This window comes from Ambystoma mexicanum, chromosome 2p (assembly GCF_040938575.1).
Source record: "Ambystoma mexicanum isolate Mex_15411 chromosome 2p, UKY_AmexF1_1, whole genome shotgun sequence".
Taxonomy (NCBI): domain Eukaryota; kingdom Metazoa; phylum Chordata; class Amphibia; order Caudata; family Ambystomatidae; genus Ambystoma; species Ambystoma mexicanum.
This window is the reverse complement of record NC_090923.1, coordinates 1122385324-1122402717: the sequence shown is the minus strand read 5'-3', so window position 1 is coordinate 1122402717 and position 17394 is coordinate 1122385324. Positions and strand designations below refer to the sequence as shown.

The window sequence follows — 17394 nt, the reverse complement described above, 5'->3', positions numbered from 1 at the left end:
GATTCACATGCTCATGAATATTCCCCGTCGTCAGGCTGGGAATCCTCGGTAAAGAAAAAACCAGTATCAGTTTCGTTTCTGATCTGTCTTTCGTAGTAGTAACCAATCACTGATCTCTGCGTCATACTGACCACAGCCAATGACTGCCCTCTACCCAAGCCCCGCCTCTGGCAGCCATCTTCAGATTTTTACCGCACATTCATGTGTTGGGATCCTCGTGGTATTGCTCTCGAGCGTTAGTGCTATTTTTTCACGTTTTTTCTCAAAAACTTCGTTTTTTCGGTCAAAAGAGCCTCAAGCTCCACCGACTCTCCATCCGATCAACGGGGACCCGTGTCGGATTCGTCTGGATTTCGTCGAGCTACGCTTTTGGAGGACTCCAGAAGTTTCTCAGGCCCATCTCGGACATGGCCCAGGAGAAGGGAAGCTCGACGCCCGGAAAGCTGTTCAGGGTTTGCCCTGGATGCCAGCTGCAGAATGTCTTTAAGGAAGACGAACACTCCTTTTGTCTTTACTGCCTACATGAGGACAAGACGCACGTGGAGAAGGACTGTGCGTTTTGCGGCAACATGTCGGAGCGGACCATGAAGGACCGCCATCAACGTCTCGCCAACTGGCTGGAAGGGAAGAGCCCGTCCGGCGAGAAGAGGAGGAAGAAATCCGAGCGGTCTTCTAAGACCTTTGAGGACGCCCCGGCGACGGGGGTCCAACACAAGGCCAAGCACCGCGAGTCCGCTGGCAACGGGAGCGCCGAACAGTCGGGCTCTACGGGCGCCAGGCAGGGCGCAGCCTCCCCGGCACCATCAACCACGAGCCAACGCTCTGGGTCGGGTAAGAGGAAGGCCGAGCACCCGGCGAAGCTCCTGGAGAGGCCCCGGTCGAGCTCGAAGGCCCCATCGGAGGGGGAGCGAGGCAGTGTCCCCCCCTCAAGGAGAAGGCGGTGAGCGCACCTAAGGTGGTGAAAGCCTTAATCCATCCAGCCAAGGCCTCTATCGAGACAGTCGCGGCGGCCCTGGCTCAGCCTGTGGAGGCTACACCAGTGGTGGCGACCTCGGGGCTCAGAGTCTCCCTGCCACCTCGGAGGGAGTCCTCTTTTATGCCCATCGACAGGACCCCCGTGAAACCTCCGGCGGAGAAGAAAAAGGGGGGGCAGGAGGTCGTCGTGGATTCGGCCTCAACTTCTGAGGAAGAGCTGATCGAGGTCTTAAGCCACGGCCTCGGCGTGGAAGAAGACCAGCCCGTCGGGATGGATCCCGAAGCAGGTGACGACATCGTCGAGGGTGCCGACGGGGCCCCTGACCGCCCGTCGGATTCCCCTCTGCCAGCGCCGCAAGACAACTCGGCGGCCATTTTGTTGGCTATACAGTCCTTCTGCTCAGAGATAAGGACGAGACTACTGTTGCCAGCGGAGGAACCACTCCCGTCGGGGGACCCAGAACCGGGACCTTCTGGCGGTCCTCCCCCCAAGAAAAGAAGGATTCACCCTCCACCTCCTTTTCAGCCGTCGCGCCCCGTCCAGCCCTCCTCCCCGTCCACGACCCGAGGGGATGATACGGGGACTGACACGGCCGCGACGGGTACGGACGACGAGGTATACGACGAGGATCTGCCGTCGTCACCTCCCACCAGGGCTTCCCCGCCCGACGAGATTGGATCGTTCCACTCCATGATCGCCAGGGCATCCGAGCTTTTCCAACTCTGCCCTGAGGAGAAGAAAAAGGAAGGCTTCCTTTATCAACGGCACGAGGCCAAGAGGAAGACGGTCCTCGCGGTGCCTCTACTGGACGATATTTGGGATGAGGGCCTCGCCCTCCTCAAGAACCCTTCCATGACGCTGGCTAGAAGAGACCGGTACGAGAAGAAGTACCGGGTCCCGGACGCGGCCCCCCGGTGCCTCTGGGCACAGCCTACCCCGGACTCCGTCGTCTCCGCGGCGGCCAGGAAGAAAGCGGGGGGGGGTGCGGCCTCCACGTCGACTTCCCCGCCGGACGGCGAGGGAAAGAAATTGGACACTATGGGACGCAGGGTCATCTCGTCTGCAGCGACGACGATTAAGGCGGTCAACGCCTTGGCTATCGTGGCCCGCTACGACAGGGAGCTATGGTACAAACTGGCTCCCCTGCTGGACTTCCTACCGGACGACAAGAGGGCGGATGCCCTGGAGATCCTGCAGGAAGGTGAGGTGGCGTCGGACCACGCCATCACTATTGCGACGGACATCGCCGACACTGGATTTCGCCAGTTGGGCAACGGCGTGTGCCTCAGGCGGCGTGGATGGCTTAAGGCTACGGACTTCCCTCAAGACGTACAGACCAGAGTCCTGGACATGCCGTTCGATGGGAACAACCTGTTTAGGAAAACAGTGGACGATTCCCTTCAAGCCATTAAAGCGGACACGGAGACGGCCCGGGCTCTCGGGGTTCTGCAGCAACGGCGGCCGCCCTTTCGGAGCAGCGGAGGCAAGGGCGCCTCCAAAGGTTCCGGCGGCGGTTTCTCCACCTACCGTCAAGTAGCCCGCTCGTCGTCTCAGGAGGCCTACAGGGGACGAGGCAAGTCTGGTGGACCCCGCCGTCGTCGCCAAGGAGGTCAAGGCGGCAAAGCCTTGTCGAAGCAGGATTGAACCGGCCGTGGGGTCGGGCCCCCACCGAAGCACCCCGGTGGGAGGCCGGCTGGCGAGCTTCGTCAGCGTGTGGGAGTCCATCTCCACCGACCGTTGGGTGCTGGACGCCCTAGCCCGGGGCCACGCGCTCGAGTTTCAAAGAAGGTGCCCGCGCGTCCCCCCTGTGGCCAGAAAAGAACTTCACGTCCCCCAGCTTCTCCTGGAGGTAAAGGCGATGCTCAGGAAGGGCGCCATTGAGCTCGTCCCAAAGAGGCTTCGGGGCTCCGGAGTTTACTCGAGATACTTCCTCGTGAAGAAGAAGACGGGAGGATGGCGCCCCATCCTAGACCTACGACGACTGAACAAGTTCATCAAGGCACAGAAGTTCCGGATGGTCACCCTCCAGCACGTCCTGGGTCAGCTGGAGGAGGGCGACTTCCTGTCGTCGTTGGATTTGGAGGATGCCTACTTCCATATTCCCATCCTAAAGGGGCACCGAAAATTTCTCAGGTTCGTGGTCCAAGGGCGTCCCTACCAGTTCAGAGCCCTTCCCTTCGGACTACGGTCGGCACCCAGGGTATTCACCAAGTGCCTTGCACCAGTGGCGGCGCAGCTGCGCCGAGAGGGGATCCACGTCTACCCCTACCTGGACGACTGGCTCATCCGAGCCAAGACGAGGGAGCTCGCCGTGGAGCACACGGCAAGGACCGTCCAACTTCTCACGGACCTGGGATTCTCCGTGAACTACGCCAAGTCCCACCTGGTACCCGCGCAAGACGCACTGTTTCTGGGAGCGAGGCTCGACACAGTGTCCCTTCTGGCCTCCCCGTCGGAGGAAAGGACCAGGGCCATCCTGGGCAAGGTACAGCGGATGTTGGTGGCCGACGCGGCCAGGGTGAGGTCCATCAAGTCCCTCCTCGGAATGATGTCTTCTTGCATCTACCTCATTCCCCTGTGCAGGCTCCGGATGCGCCCGTTGCAGGAGTTCCTGGACGCGCGCTGGATCCAAACAACGGGCAGCTTCGAGGAAAGGATCACACTCGACGAGAGTTTCCGACGAGCGATCCGGTGGTGGGGCACCCGCGCGCATCTGACGGCGGGCATGGACTTCCAGACCCCAGTCCACCAGGAGACAGTGACCACGGATGCTTCCCTGGAAGGGTGGGGAGCGCACACCGAAAATCTGCACGCGAGAGGCCTTTGGCTCCCGACGGAGAAGTCCCTCCATATCAACGTCCTGGAGCTCCGTGCAGTGTTGTGGGCCCTCAGGTCCTTCCTTCCGTCCCTCAAGGGCAAGGTGGTGAGGATCTTCACCGACAACACCACCACCATGTTTTACATCAGGAAACAGGGCGGAACCAGGTCCCCAGCACTGTCCAAGGAGGCGCAGGACCTGTGGCATTGGGCCGTCGCCCAAAGGATGTTTCTGGTGCCGTTTCATCTGGCAGGGATAAAAAACACCATCGCCGACTCACTCGGCAGGGAGCTGCGCTCGTACCACGAGTGGGAACTACGGCAGGATCTAGTGGATCGCCTCTTCCGACGGTGGGGCACACCCCAGATCGACCTGTTCGCGACGGCGACGAACTCCAAGTGACGGAGGTTCGCCAGCAGGTTTCCCCAGGCGAGGAGCATGGGCGATGCTTTCTCGTTCCCCTGGGAGGGCCTGTTCCTTTACGCGTTCCCTCCATTGCCACTGCTAATCCGGCTCATCAACCAGCTCAAGAGGTCACGGTGCAGGATGATCCTCGTCGCACCTGCGTGGCCGAGGCAGATATGGTTCCCGGACCTTCTGGACTTGTCAGCGTCCCCGTCAATCAAGCTGCCGGTGGACGCGGATCTGCTCTCCAGGGACGGAGGCGCCATCCTCCACCACGACCCGAAATCGCTGAACTTGCAGGCCTGGCTCCTGCAGCGCTAGAGTTTGGAGGATACGACATACCGGCCGACTGCAGAGAGGTTCTTGCAAAGGCCAGGGCGTCCTCGACTCTTAAATGCTACGGACACAAATGGAAGAGGTTCTCTGTCTGGTGCCACGCACAGAAGATTAACCCTCTACGGATTACGGCTCCCCAAGTACTGCCGTACCTGCTGACGCTGGCCAAAGCTGGACTGGCACACCCGTCCATCAAGATTCATCTTGCTGTGATCTCCTGATACACCAGAACCACGGGGCGGACGTCCTTGTGGTCTCATCGTCTGGTGAAAGAGTTCATGAAGGGACTGTTCAGATCGTTCCCGCCGGTGAAGGCTCCGGCCCCGGCGTGGGAGCTCAACATGGTGCTGACCAAGCTCATGGACCTCCGTTCGAGCCTCTGCACTCGGCCCCGTTGAAGTTTCTGTCGTGGAAAACAGCGTTTCTTGTGGCCATCACCTCCGCACGACGGGTGGGAGAGATCCAGGCCCTTTCCTGCAAGGCCCCGTACTTGACTTTTGACGACACAAGGGTAGTGCTCAGGACGCACCCCTCCTTCATGCCCAAGGTGCCGTCGGACTTCCACCTCAACGAACCCTTGGTGTTGCCTGTGTTCTTCCCGTCGCCTTTGTCGCCGGCTGAGAGGACTTTGCACTCACTGGATGTGGCTAGAGCGCTGAAGTTCTACGTGGACCGCCCGAAGTGTTTTCGGAAGACGTCACAACTCTTTGTGAATTTTGGACCTGTCAATCAGGGGAAGGCTTCCATTTCCAGATGGCTCTCCGGCTGTATCATGTACTGTCATCGGTTGGCAAACCGACCGCTGCCTGGCCGTCCGAGAGCCCATTCCACCAGAGCGATCGCAGCTACCACGGCGTTCCTTTCTGGTGTGCCCCTGCTGGACATATGCAGGGCTGCTACGTGGAGGTCGACGCACACCTTCACGAAATTCTACTGCGTCGATCGGGATTCCAGGGAGGAGTCCAGGGTCGGCCAAGCAGTGCTGCGCAACCTGTTCGCCTGAGGTGAGCCTGGTGAGGAGGTAAGATGCTTAATGTTGAGTTTGATGTAATGCTTAATGTTGAGCCTTTGCCACCTCCCGTGGTTGTGCATGTGTGTACTGCTATGTATTCTTTATTCATGAGCATGTGAATCCATGCCAGACCCCATGCTGGAGAAGGAACAAGTTACTTACCTGTAACTGTTGTTCTCCAGCATGGGTCTGGCATGGATTCACATGCGAACCCTCCCGCCTACCCCTCTGCGGCTCTTCACTTGGTCATACTGCCACTTCACGTGCTTCCAAATCTGAAGATGGCTGCCAGAGGCGGGGCTTGGGTAAAGGGCAGTCATTGGCTGTGGTCAGTATGACGCAGAGATCAGTGATTGGTTACTACTACGAAAGACAGATCAGAAACGAAACTGATACTGGTTTTTTCTTTACCGAGGATTCCCAGCCTGACGACGGGGAATATTCATGAGCATGTGAATCCATGCCAGACCCATGCTGGAGAACAACAGTTACAGGTAAGTAACTTGTTCCTTACTAGCTTTCAGTGATCGCTGGATGATCTTGGTGACGGTAGAGGCCTAGGATTGAAAGATGGTAACCAGTAGTGGTATCCACCTAGGTTTCTATTAGTGGTTTACCGTGACAAGATACCCTTAGAAATGTGGGATCTTTAAATGTGTGAGAGGTCTAGGTTTCAAAGATCGCAGGCAGTAAATCAGATGCCCAGTTTCAACTTTTGTGGTGAATTTCAGGTGGCTTGGTGCATGGTTGGCTGCTCCTGTAGCAACACTCGATATATCTTGTGTGTAGTCTGATTGTGGTTAATTGTAGCCAATTTTTCACACTTGGTGGGATAATGCTGTCTTGTATAGCTGTTTGGGTGGCGACCGTGCCTGTGTTAAGAGTCATTTTGTTTTTTTATGTCAGGCCAGTTTCATTTAGGTAGTTTTGGTACTGTTTATTCTGTGTTTGTACAGTGCACCATTAACGTCTAAAACCTCCTTTGCTCTGTGAAATACTTAAATGAAATCTAGAGAGCATGGACATTGTGATGAATCATACTTTCAAGCTGGTTATTCCTTTCATATGCAGTCATTCTATTTATTGCGAATTGGTTCACCGATAAATCTTGCACATGTACTGTTAAGTAGATGTTCCTTCTTGAGTGACATTTTTCCCACTTTGTGAGTCCCCTATCATGTTTGCAGGACTATTAGATTTTTTTGACAAATTCTCCCGAGTGAGGGGGAACCTTTTTCCACAATCTCATTCTTTTACTCCAACCATGGCAACCCTCTGTATCTCCTTTTGGTACTTGTTAATGGAGATATGCTTTCCTCCATATTTTCTGGCATCTACATTGTATTATTGCAGCACACATCGCTTTCTGTGCAGTGTTGATGGGAGTTCCTTGAGCTCCCCTTTTTATTATAAAACGCAAGTGCAGGGTGGCAGAGAGGAAATGGCGTGCTTCTTGTTCATCCTCTGACAAACTGGCCTGCCGCCTGCTCCAAAGGCAATACCGTCTCTCCGTTCTCACCAAGAAGAGAGCCCTTATCCAAGCCCGCATCTCTGCGGCATCTAACAATTCGGCCGAACTCTTTAAAATCTGCAAGGAGCTTGCCACCCCTGCTGCAGTCTCTACCTCTCCTGTCCCCTCCCAGGCCCTCTGTACTGCACTGGCCTCTCACTTCATCTCTAAAACTCAGGACATCCTGTCCTCACTCTCCTCCTATCACCTCCCTCCCTCGCTTCCCTGCTCTTCCTCCGGCCCTTCTGCAGCCACCCCTCCTCCCTCCTTCTCTGCCTTTCCCCTTTTCTCTGCTGACGAAGTTTCCAGACAAGTCCGATCTATGAAAGTCTCGTCTAAACAGGTTCACCCATGTTCCTCCAAAACTATCAAGGACCACATCGACTCCCTGGCTCCTGCCCTGGCTGACTTTTGCAACCTCTCCTTTGCCCCTGGAGTCTTCCCATCCCCCCTCAAGCACTCCCTTGTGCACCCTCTTCTTAGGAAACCCTCTGCCGACCCCTCCTGCCCGGCCAACTATCGCCCAATCTCCATCACTCCCTTCCTGGGCAAGCTCCTGGAGAAACTGGCCATCTCCCAGCTTAACCTCCATGCTGAAGCTGTTGGTAGTCTTCATGACCACCAATCCGGCTTCAGAGCGGCCAGAAGCACGGAAACTGCTCTCCTGAACATCCGTGATGACCTGCTCTTGAACCTCGACTCCAACACTCCGTGTGTTCTCATTCTGCTCGATCTCTCTTCTGCCTTTGACACTGTCAACCATGCCATCCTGCTCAACCGTCTCCGCGATAACCTGGGTATCACTGGTCAGGCTCTGGCGTGGCTGACCTCTTTCCTTTCCAATCGACCCTCCCAGGTCCAACTTGGGTCCTTCCTCTCTGACATCTTTTTCTCCACCTGTGGTGTTCCCCAGGGATCTAATCTCTCTCCCTGGCTTTTCAACCAGTATCCGGCACTTCTTGCCCACCGCATCGCCGCTCTCTGCCCCAACTTTCAGTGCTATGCGGACGATACCCAGCTCATTTTCAGGCTACCCTCGGCCTCCTCTTCTCCTGCCCTCATCTCTGACTGTCTGTCTGCTATCCAGGAATGGTGTGCTGCCAACGGCCTCCGCCTTAATGCTAGTAAGACTGAGATTCTACTCATCGGCACACCCACTCCCTCCTTCCCTGCAGCTCTCTGGCCAGCCTCTCGTGGGCCTCTTCCTGCTCCTACCTGCAAGGCAAAAAACCTCGGGGTCATCTTTGACTCCACACTCTCCTTCTCTCCTCATATATCTGATGTCTCTAAGAAGTCACACTACCAGCTGCACCTCCTTAGAGGTATTCTTCCCTTCCTCTCCTTCCCCCAGAAGCTCACTGTCTCCCGAGCCCTGGTTCTCTCGAAGCTGGACTACTGTAACAGTCTCTATCTTAATCTGCCTGCCTCCACTCTCCGTCCTCTGCAACTCATCCAGAACAGAACTGCGAGACTTGTCCTTGGCCTCAAGCCCAGGCACCGTATCTCTCCAGGACTGAAATCTCTACACTGGCTCCCAGTGGCTGCGAGGATTAAGTTCAAAACCCTCTGCAGTGTCCACAAGGCCTTCTGGGGCCTGGGGCCTAAATACCTGCAACTCTCTCTTCCTAAATATCTTCCTTCCCGAGCCCTTCGCTCATCCGTCTCCAACTCCCTCAGGGTCAGCCGCTTCTCGAAGCAACGAGCTGGGGGTAGATCTCTCTCCGCGGCAGGAGCCTCCCTCTGGAACAGCCTTCCTGCCTCCCTGAAACTTGAGGAGAACCATCTCCGGTTCCGGAAGCACCTCAAAACCTTCCTCTTTGCTTCTGCTTTCTCTCTCCCTCTCCCCTGCTAAATTCTTCACTAAATTCTGCACTGAATCTGAAACTTGGCCACTCTCACCGACCTCGGTCCTGGGCCCAGCCACTCTCCACTTGCACTGTCTCCCTGGCAACCCCTGCACTGCGGGACTGTCTCTGTATCCCTACAGCCCCCCCTTCCCAGCACTTGTCTGCACTTACCTTGCACTTGCCACCAGCTGGCCCTATTTATTTATTTATCTATTTATTTCTATTCTACTTACCTTGTACTGCACTTTTCCCTTCCCCCTACCCCTGCACTTGCGCGGTCTGAATGACACCTGGCCTAGTAGGATCGTTGTCTGTCCTCCCCCTGTTACCCCCTCCCTGCCTCGTCGCGCCTTGAAACACGTGTATAGGCGCGTTACAAATGCCATATCATAGCATATCATTATACATGTGTTAACACATTACCAGGTCGGGGGGGTGTCCCACCTGTAGTTTATTTTAGAAGATCAGCACACCCCACCTTATGTGGAGTGCTGAGGGGAAACAATGTCTCCCTTTTCTCACTTTTCCAGTAACCTTCAGTGACTGTTACAAGTTCATCTGACAGGCTGGTGGCAGTATACCTTTTGCATGACTTTTTTGGGACTTTTGTCACAGGCTGCCTTCGCAGCTGCAGTGAGGAGACACAAGGGTCGCCATATGTCTATAATATAATAGTGGCTGTACTTTTTAAGCCCTGTTCTCGATGACTATTTCTTACTTGAGGCTTCTTCTGCCTCCCTGGGTGGGGGAGGTCTTGATGGGTCTTTGGTCTTTGTCAGGCTTCCCTTGGAGACTCTGTGTGCCTGAAAGGACAGTAAGTGGGGGAGGTAACCAAAACTCCCCTGTTCTTTGTCCTGCATTGTCCCTGCCTGGAGCCAGTTTGTACTGGGAGGCTGGCTCTCTCCATTTGGCAGCCACCCCCCAAGTTTGAATGAATGCATGCCTGGTGTTAGCACATTTTTGAGAATTCTCCCTAATTCCCTTCACCTTAGAAACCCACAGCAACTTTGCTGGATTTTGAGGACTCTCTCATGTATTTTGATGTGTTTTACCCATGTGTTTTCTTTGGTTATGGAGTCTAACCAACTCCATAGGCATCATATTTTACAATTGTCACAAAGCTCCTTCAGTGCAGTGACACAGGGAAGTCTTTCCGATTTCCCAAGGTTTAAATACCTTCCCTGGGATCAAATACTATTTCCCAGAACAGTGGAGTGAAATTGACTTGACTTAGCCCTGTAAATTTCTAGACCCAGCACACCCCATCTTACAATAGAGTGATTACTTAGTATCCCCTATGTCTAGTTACTCATTTAACAGTCAAAGGTCACCCTTTGTGGTCACCCTTTGTGGAAAGGTCCTTCTAGAGTTTTTCTCTGCGCGGCAAACCAGGTTTGGTCTCTTTGTTCATTTGGTGGGCTTCAGGAGTGAAGACCGCCTCTGGCTCCAGAGTGTCTGGGGTAGGCAGGGAGTGTGGGAGGTGCCCGAAACTCACGGTGTTTAGCCTCCTAGGAGACCCAAATGCACTCTGTGATGATTGGCTAGCTGACTGTCCGGCAAGGACAGCCACCCTGCTGGGTTAGTGGCTGCTAGGCTGAATAAAAAGGTGAGTCTATTGGCTTGGAAGGCAGAGTCGACCACTGGAACGAAGGAACCGAAGAAGAGCTTGAAGAGGATGGCTGCTGCAACTCCTGGACCGTTGGTTTGCCCGGTGAAGCCCTGCTGCCGGTCCGAATCGCCAAGTTCGCATCGACGGAGAAGCCCTGCAAAGGACAACGTCTCCCTTTTGAGTTGCTAGGACCAATCAACTACCAAGTAAGCCACCTGGCCACCTATCTTGGAGCTGGTTGCATTTCCTCAGAGTGCTGCAGGAAATCGTAGAGCCGGGCAGAGGGACACCAGATTGTGTGCGTTACTTGTAAGCTGGGCAAAAGCGTTTGGAAGATCCTCTGGACTCCCACGACGGACCGGCCGAGCCTGACCCCCCTCAGCTGAGTGTGGGACCTCTGAAGCAAGGACAGTCCACCTTGACGGCCAGGACCAGCGGTGTTACCAGTGCGGTAGCTGAAATGCGAAAACAGCCACTGAACTTGAAGTTTGTCAGTTGCGAGCTTTGACCAGTCCCACTGCAGTGCAGGAGTCCCCCGATGTCCTCCCTCTTGTCCCCACGACTGAGGCCCAGGAACAGCTAGATCTGCAGGAACTGCCAGGAACAGAAGTCATCAGCTGCATCTTTTTCTTCATTTGACTTAATTTGAAGGTACTGTAAAACAAGACGGAGAAAACTTACCTCTCACTGTGGAAGTGCTTGAAACTTTTGCAACTCACATGCCTAATCAGCTTGTTACCCAACATATGATTCTTTTTACAAACTACTTCTAAGAACTGGTGCAGAGACCTTTTCGTTTAACTACCAGAACTGCTTCATCCTATCCAAGACTTTAGCCCATTGACTTTGGCCTCGCCTATTGAATTGAATTGACTCTTCTGGTGAACTCAAAGTATTTGCACTGTCTAAGAATAATTGTATTCTTTCATGTTCTAATAACCTTTGCCTTTTGCTTACTTTTTAAAAAGTGTGCAGTATTGAAGTATATTTGTGTGTTACTATATGATTGCCTCCTTCTAATGACTGTTTTATAATTGAACTGATAAATACATTAATTGTTATATAAGAAACCTTGAGTGTAAGAGTCTATTTGAATACCTGTAACTAGGAATCTTTGTTAACTGGACTACAGCTCACATTTCCCCCTCTTGAGATAAGCCTGGCTGCTCAACACGCTACCAAAACTGTGTAGTACAAACTTATACCAAAGGTTGGTTTGCTTACACCTGTAGTCATAGTTGTGTGTAGTGTTCCCAGAGGGTACTGCATACAAACTTTGCCCAACACCTGGTGATTGGTGTGCTCAGCCAATTTTCCTGCATAAAAGGCAAGGGTCCTGGAACAGAAACTCTGAGGCAACCACTGGACTGAAGATCCAAAGAGGAATTTGTAGAAGAACTTGCCCAGCAACTTTCAAGTGATGGCCAGAGCTGTTGAGGGACCGCTGCTGGCCCGATCCCAAATTCCGAGCGACATGGAAGATCTCTTGAAGACGATGTCCTCCGGTGGACTGGTGGCCCTAACCAGTCTCAAGACCACCTGAATTGTGTTCCGTCCCTCAAAGAACTGTGATTTCCTGGACTTGCAATCTCCCAATCCCCTGGGATCTGGGCCATATTGCAGTGCATCGTCTTGTTAAGTGTGGGTTCAGCTGAAACATTGTGGGCATCCTTCTGGGCCTGCAGTGACTCTTTCCCGCTCTTTGAAGTCCCCTCAGCTCAGTGGAGGACTGAAAATTGGAGAGAAGTCTGCCAGGCGACAAGCCAGTACTACGAAGATCCTCTGCTGGGTATCCCACTGCAACATTGCAACCGTCTGATTCCTCCTAAGTTCCTTCTTCAGCCACCAAGAAACCCATACCCAGGGTCTGCTGTTGCCTCACCTTGGGGTTGCGCTCCTAGGTAATTACCTGGGGCTTGCTGCGTTGTTACTTTGTTCCTGGGGACTGCATTCAGCTAATCCCTGCACCCTTCCAGGCCCTATCTTAGGCTACTTTGGGTGGACAACCCATTGTGCTCTACCTTGCCTTTGGACACTTGCCCTTGGGACAATCCGACTAGGGAAACTGTTAATTACCTTGCCAAACCAAACTTGACTGTTACCAACCTGCAAAATTGAAAGGTTTTCTGCTGGATTCTGCTTCTTTGATCCCTGAACTCTGATGTCTTGCCTTGTCTTCCGCAGTCCTTGGTCACTGGTGCCCCAGTGACCCTTCTGACTTTGTGAGACTCGCCTAAAACAGGGTTGGACTTTATAAGATAGGCTAAGCTAAAGTTATAAAAAGTTATCAAAGTGTCTATAAGTTTGCATGTATTTGTCAGGAGGTTTGATTATGTGATTTGTTCCCTTTATTGCTTATCTGAAGTCTGTAACTCTGAATATTGCAACTCATCGCCTATTATATTATTGTGTAATAGTACTTACCTTAGTTGAATGCTACAAGCCTTAGTGTATATAAATGAATGCCTATGTCTTATATTACCTCTAGTATGTAAGATTTTCCTTGGACTAAGTGTATGCCTCACTACAGCCCTCATCCCTCCTAGACTAAGCCTGGCTGCTCAGCCATTGCTACCAAACCTTTAGGTAGCTCAGGCTGAACCTAAGGGGTGTCCCCCTGTTCATCCAAGGTGGCCTTTCTAAAGTCTTGTCACTGACAGGACTTTGGCAAAAAGAAAACTGACATGTAAAAAGTAGAACTGTTGAAAATGGGTATGAAATGAGTCTTGGTTTAAAAGGTACACATAAAACCGTATAATCTGAATGTTAAAAGGAGGGAGAGACATCAACAGTACAAAACAGTATATAAATATATGGTAATAGCACTGGTTACACATTAAAAAAAATGAATCCAATATGGATTATGTTGGGCAAAGAAGTGTGTGTATATATGCGCGTACACAAAGCATCTCGACTCCTGCAGCTTGCAAGATGTGACCTCAGAATAATTAGTACCCGACGAGGGACAATGAGCCCATTGGCCCTCGCTGAGTCCATACCTGCACGACAAAGCCTCCCTCCCAGTCCCGTTCAATGTTCCAATGGCCGCCATGGAAAGGGAGAAGGGACTGCATAGTCCCTTCTCCCCATTCCCCGACGGCCTCATTGGTTACTTTTTTAATCACTTTTTAAAGACTGCCCTGGTGCCCTTGAAAGGGAGAAGGGATTAGGCCATATTTTTTCTTTTTTTTCAGTTGCGCAACTCTAAAGGCATCACGCATCTTTAAAAAAAAGTCACTATTTGTCTCGGTCTTACGGGCTGGGATACTAATAGCAATAGGTCCCTTGATGAGGGAGAGGGGGCATTACTGCTTCAGGTAATTCCCCAGGGCCTGTAACTATGGCCCCTGTGGCATTACCTGCAGCCATACTGCCCCCCCAGCTTGGGAGCTTATTGGTTAAGTATTAAGAGACCTTACTAAAGAGGCAGTCTGTTTCTGAGCCTTTTTGTTCTTCTGTGATTAATGTGCCTTAAAATGCCCCCTTGCCACTGGCTCTTTTCATAACCAATGTGCTTCTCTTTTCCTGTAGGATTGATGCCAACGTGGAGGACACACAGCTCAACGTGGAGGGTGCGCACTCAGAGATCCTCAAATACTTTCAGTCGGTCACCTCCAACCGCTGGCTGATGATCAAAATCTTCCTCATCCTCATCGTCTTCTTTGTCATCTTTGTGGTTTTTCTGGCATGAGGTCCAATGTCCGGTGGCCTCTCCCCCATAACTGTCTTTCTAAAGAAAGATTCTGCCAGTTCCCATTTGAACTCTGTCTGACCACAGGATTGGCTCTCTGACCCACCATCTTCCTGTCCCTCCACTTCCAGCTGGGAGGTCTTGTCAGATGAACTTAAGAAAGTGGTGCGCTTTGGAGTGACCTCTCAAGTGGCGGTGAGCCTGTACCGCCTTTTGATGGCCTGGAATGCACAAAGAAACAGCAAATACAGTGACTCAGACTGGTGTTGAGGGCTGTGCAGGGCAAACGTCTCCACGTAGCAGACTCCAGGCACATTTTGGGAGACGTGATGTCCACAGATTGGGACCTTTACTGGCAACAGTCATTCCATGAGCCAGCTGAGAGCCTTCTCCATCTAACCATCTACTTTCAGCAACCCGCCCAGAGTGCCGTTTTAGAGACACTGTACTGTGAAGCAGAAACTCATGTCAACGCTGTTGCCTAATGACATTGACAGTGCATTGTTCATCATATGCAATGCATAGTGTGCTGCACCCTTTGAAGGGTGGGTGCAGAGTTTAGCAGAAGGATCCCCTCATGGAGAAGTGGTGCCCGAGGAACAGCAAAGGCATGGGAACAGATGCACACAGTGTAATGAAATGAAGGGCTCGTGCTAAACCCTGTCCCCTTTACCTAGAGCCAGCTACACACCTCTATTTTTGAGGTTCTGGTGAAGTTCAGTATAGTTGAGCCCCCCCAGTTCCCTTTAACAGAAGAATGGAAGGATGCGGGTGCTTCAGAATCATATTTAAATCTCATTTTTTTTATCTAACTAATAAACATTTATTTTCCATTAAGTTATTTCTGATAATAATCCAGTACTTCTAAATGCACATTTGTCGTCCTCCCCTCTCCACCTCCATGACCCTCAGAGGGTCTGTAATGACTGGAGTCTCTCATTCCAGACTTTAACTCTATCACTCCTCACCCTTCTTGCCATCTTCATCCCCACATGACAGCAGACTTCCCTCACTCTATGTAGTGCCTTTGAAACCTTTCCAGTTGTCTCAGATTTTAAATGAAATGGCACTATTGGTTCATGTTTGTTTCTCCATCAGCCCAAGATCCCTTGACTCACACCTACATAGATAACTGCTGCTGCGTTTCATTTTCACTTCCTTGTCAAGTCCCTTTCCCTTACCTAGCTTCTTGGGGATATTGCGTGAATAGAGTAGTTGGTTGTCCACCTGTAAGGATGAGGCCTACTCACACTGGTTCAACTTGGAATTCCCTGATCTAAGGTGTGGTTGGTTGGTTGGTTAAACAGCCCATTTCCTCTAGTTATCTGGAGGGCTCAGGTGAAGGACATGTGGGCAGTGGCAGTGCTGCAGTTCTTGCAGGTGGTAATTACCAAGTATCTAACATTCCAGGTATTACTGAACATGTGGCAATAGTCATCCACCACAGAGCCCCAAATGTAGAATGTAATATGCCCTCTGGTCTTGGAGTTGAAGCTTATAGTTCTTCTGGAGGAGTTGCAGAGGCATGTTACAAGATGAGTTCAACCTTGTTAGACCATTTTCATGTTTTTGATACTAAAAGGCAGAATGTAGCAGATATGTGTGGGGATGTGACATGAGCTCTTACATGCTGCTCCAAGTATACATACAGCATCAACTTTGCTGGAGCAAGACTCAGAGCTTTACCCATATTCCAGAGCATCATTTGCAATCCTAGGCACCCTATCCTTTTCAGGAGAACCTTCCATGTGGTCTTTTTGCCACTATTGCAAGATTCACCCGTCCTGGTGGCGGTACCTTGTGGTTGGATCTCTTCCGGTGCTTGGAAACTGCTAGCTCATTTGCTTGGGATTGCTGCAAAAGGTTTTGATCTAGTGAGCAGGCCCTTGTATGAGAATCTTCACTTGGCATTTGTTTCTCACCGGCCACATTGTCCCCTGTACAAACTGTAAATAGCCCAGTGCGATCGATCAGTAGTGATTTGTATAATCGTACTGTTTGCCAAAAAAGTAAAGAAAAAGAAATTGTGGCACAACTTTTTTTATGGTGTTTTCTGTAATCTGCATATTTGTGTCAAATTCTCCCCTCTCATTTGCAAGCTTTACTGATATTCTGCCAGAGAGGGGGGTTGTAAGTGTTGAAAAAGTATGGGTGGAGTGGGGTGTTGTGTGTGTAACATAACAGGCGTATTTGTAAAGTGCATGTTCACCCCCAAAGGGGGATCTTGGCACTAATAACAGATGTTTATTGTTCCCAACTTAATTGTACTCATTTTATCAACCTTGAAAGGAGGAAGGGCTAAGTGGACCTGACACAGGCCTCTGTAGTGGATGCATTAGTCCACTGATCCACAGACCCGGACCGTGTGCGTGTGTCAGAGATTCTGCTGGGCAGCCATATTGAGGAGCCTTTGGAAGTTGGTGATATGGGTATGTTTGTAGGGTACCGCAAAACTGAGGAAGAGCATGGCCACAGATGGCCTCAAGAACACACCAACTCCCAGATAAGGTTCAAGCCTTTTCATGTTTTAATCAGCAAAGGGCCTAATGGCCGTCCCTCTCTCTAACCTAGGAATGGGTAGGCCCACCCTAGCTCAGACGTTCCTCGACCCTGAACTGGTACTTGTGTTCGGTATACCTTACTAAAAATTGGTACTAGTGATTGATATCCCCTACTAAAAAACTATCTGTCTACTCATGGTGGCCTGCTCAACTGAGATGTCCTCTGGGAACAATCTAGGCGATAGCTATCAGGGCCCAGGTTGGCTAGTTCCCTTCAAGCTCTCTGGGCACTCCCTTGGCCTTCCACGGCCTTCTAATCCTTTCCCTGATGTTGCACTCCATCTCCCTGTTTTGCTATTCTCTTGCCTTCCTCCCTCTCGTCTCACACTTTCCCTCTCTCTAGCCCTACAGTTGTTGGTATTTCGCTCATCTACCACTCTCACCGCTCCTAAACCACTACTACTCTCCCGTACACCACTACTATCCTCCCCTCGCCACATCACTACTCCCTCTTCTGCATTACTACCTCCTCCACACCACTACCACTTTCTCCTCCCCACCACTGCTGCTACTACCACCTCCACAGCACTATTACTCCCACCATCACACCACTATTACTCCCACCTTCACACCACTAGTATGCCCATGCTACTTCTCCCACCTCCATTCCAATCGGGGACAACTACTGG

General features: G+C 51.7%; 1 protein-coding gene across 2 annotated transcripts in view; it reads left to right on the top strand.

Moving 5' to 3' along the window:
- The window catches only part of STX5 (syntaxin 5), a 208855-nt gene extending 192616 nt beyond the window's left edge, over nucleotides 1-16239 (top strand). For both annotated transcript variants that reach the window (XM_069645161.1, XM_069645162.1), the window contains one exon: nucleotides 14045-16239. In XM_069645161.1, the coding sequence (XP_069501262.1) occupies nucleotides 14045-14204 (160 nt within the window). In that variant the 3' untranslated portion in view covers nucleotides 14205-16239. The remainder of the gene's footprint in view (nucleotides 1-14044) is intronic.
- Nucleotides 16240-17394: the final 1155 nt, after the last annotated feature.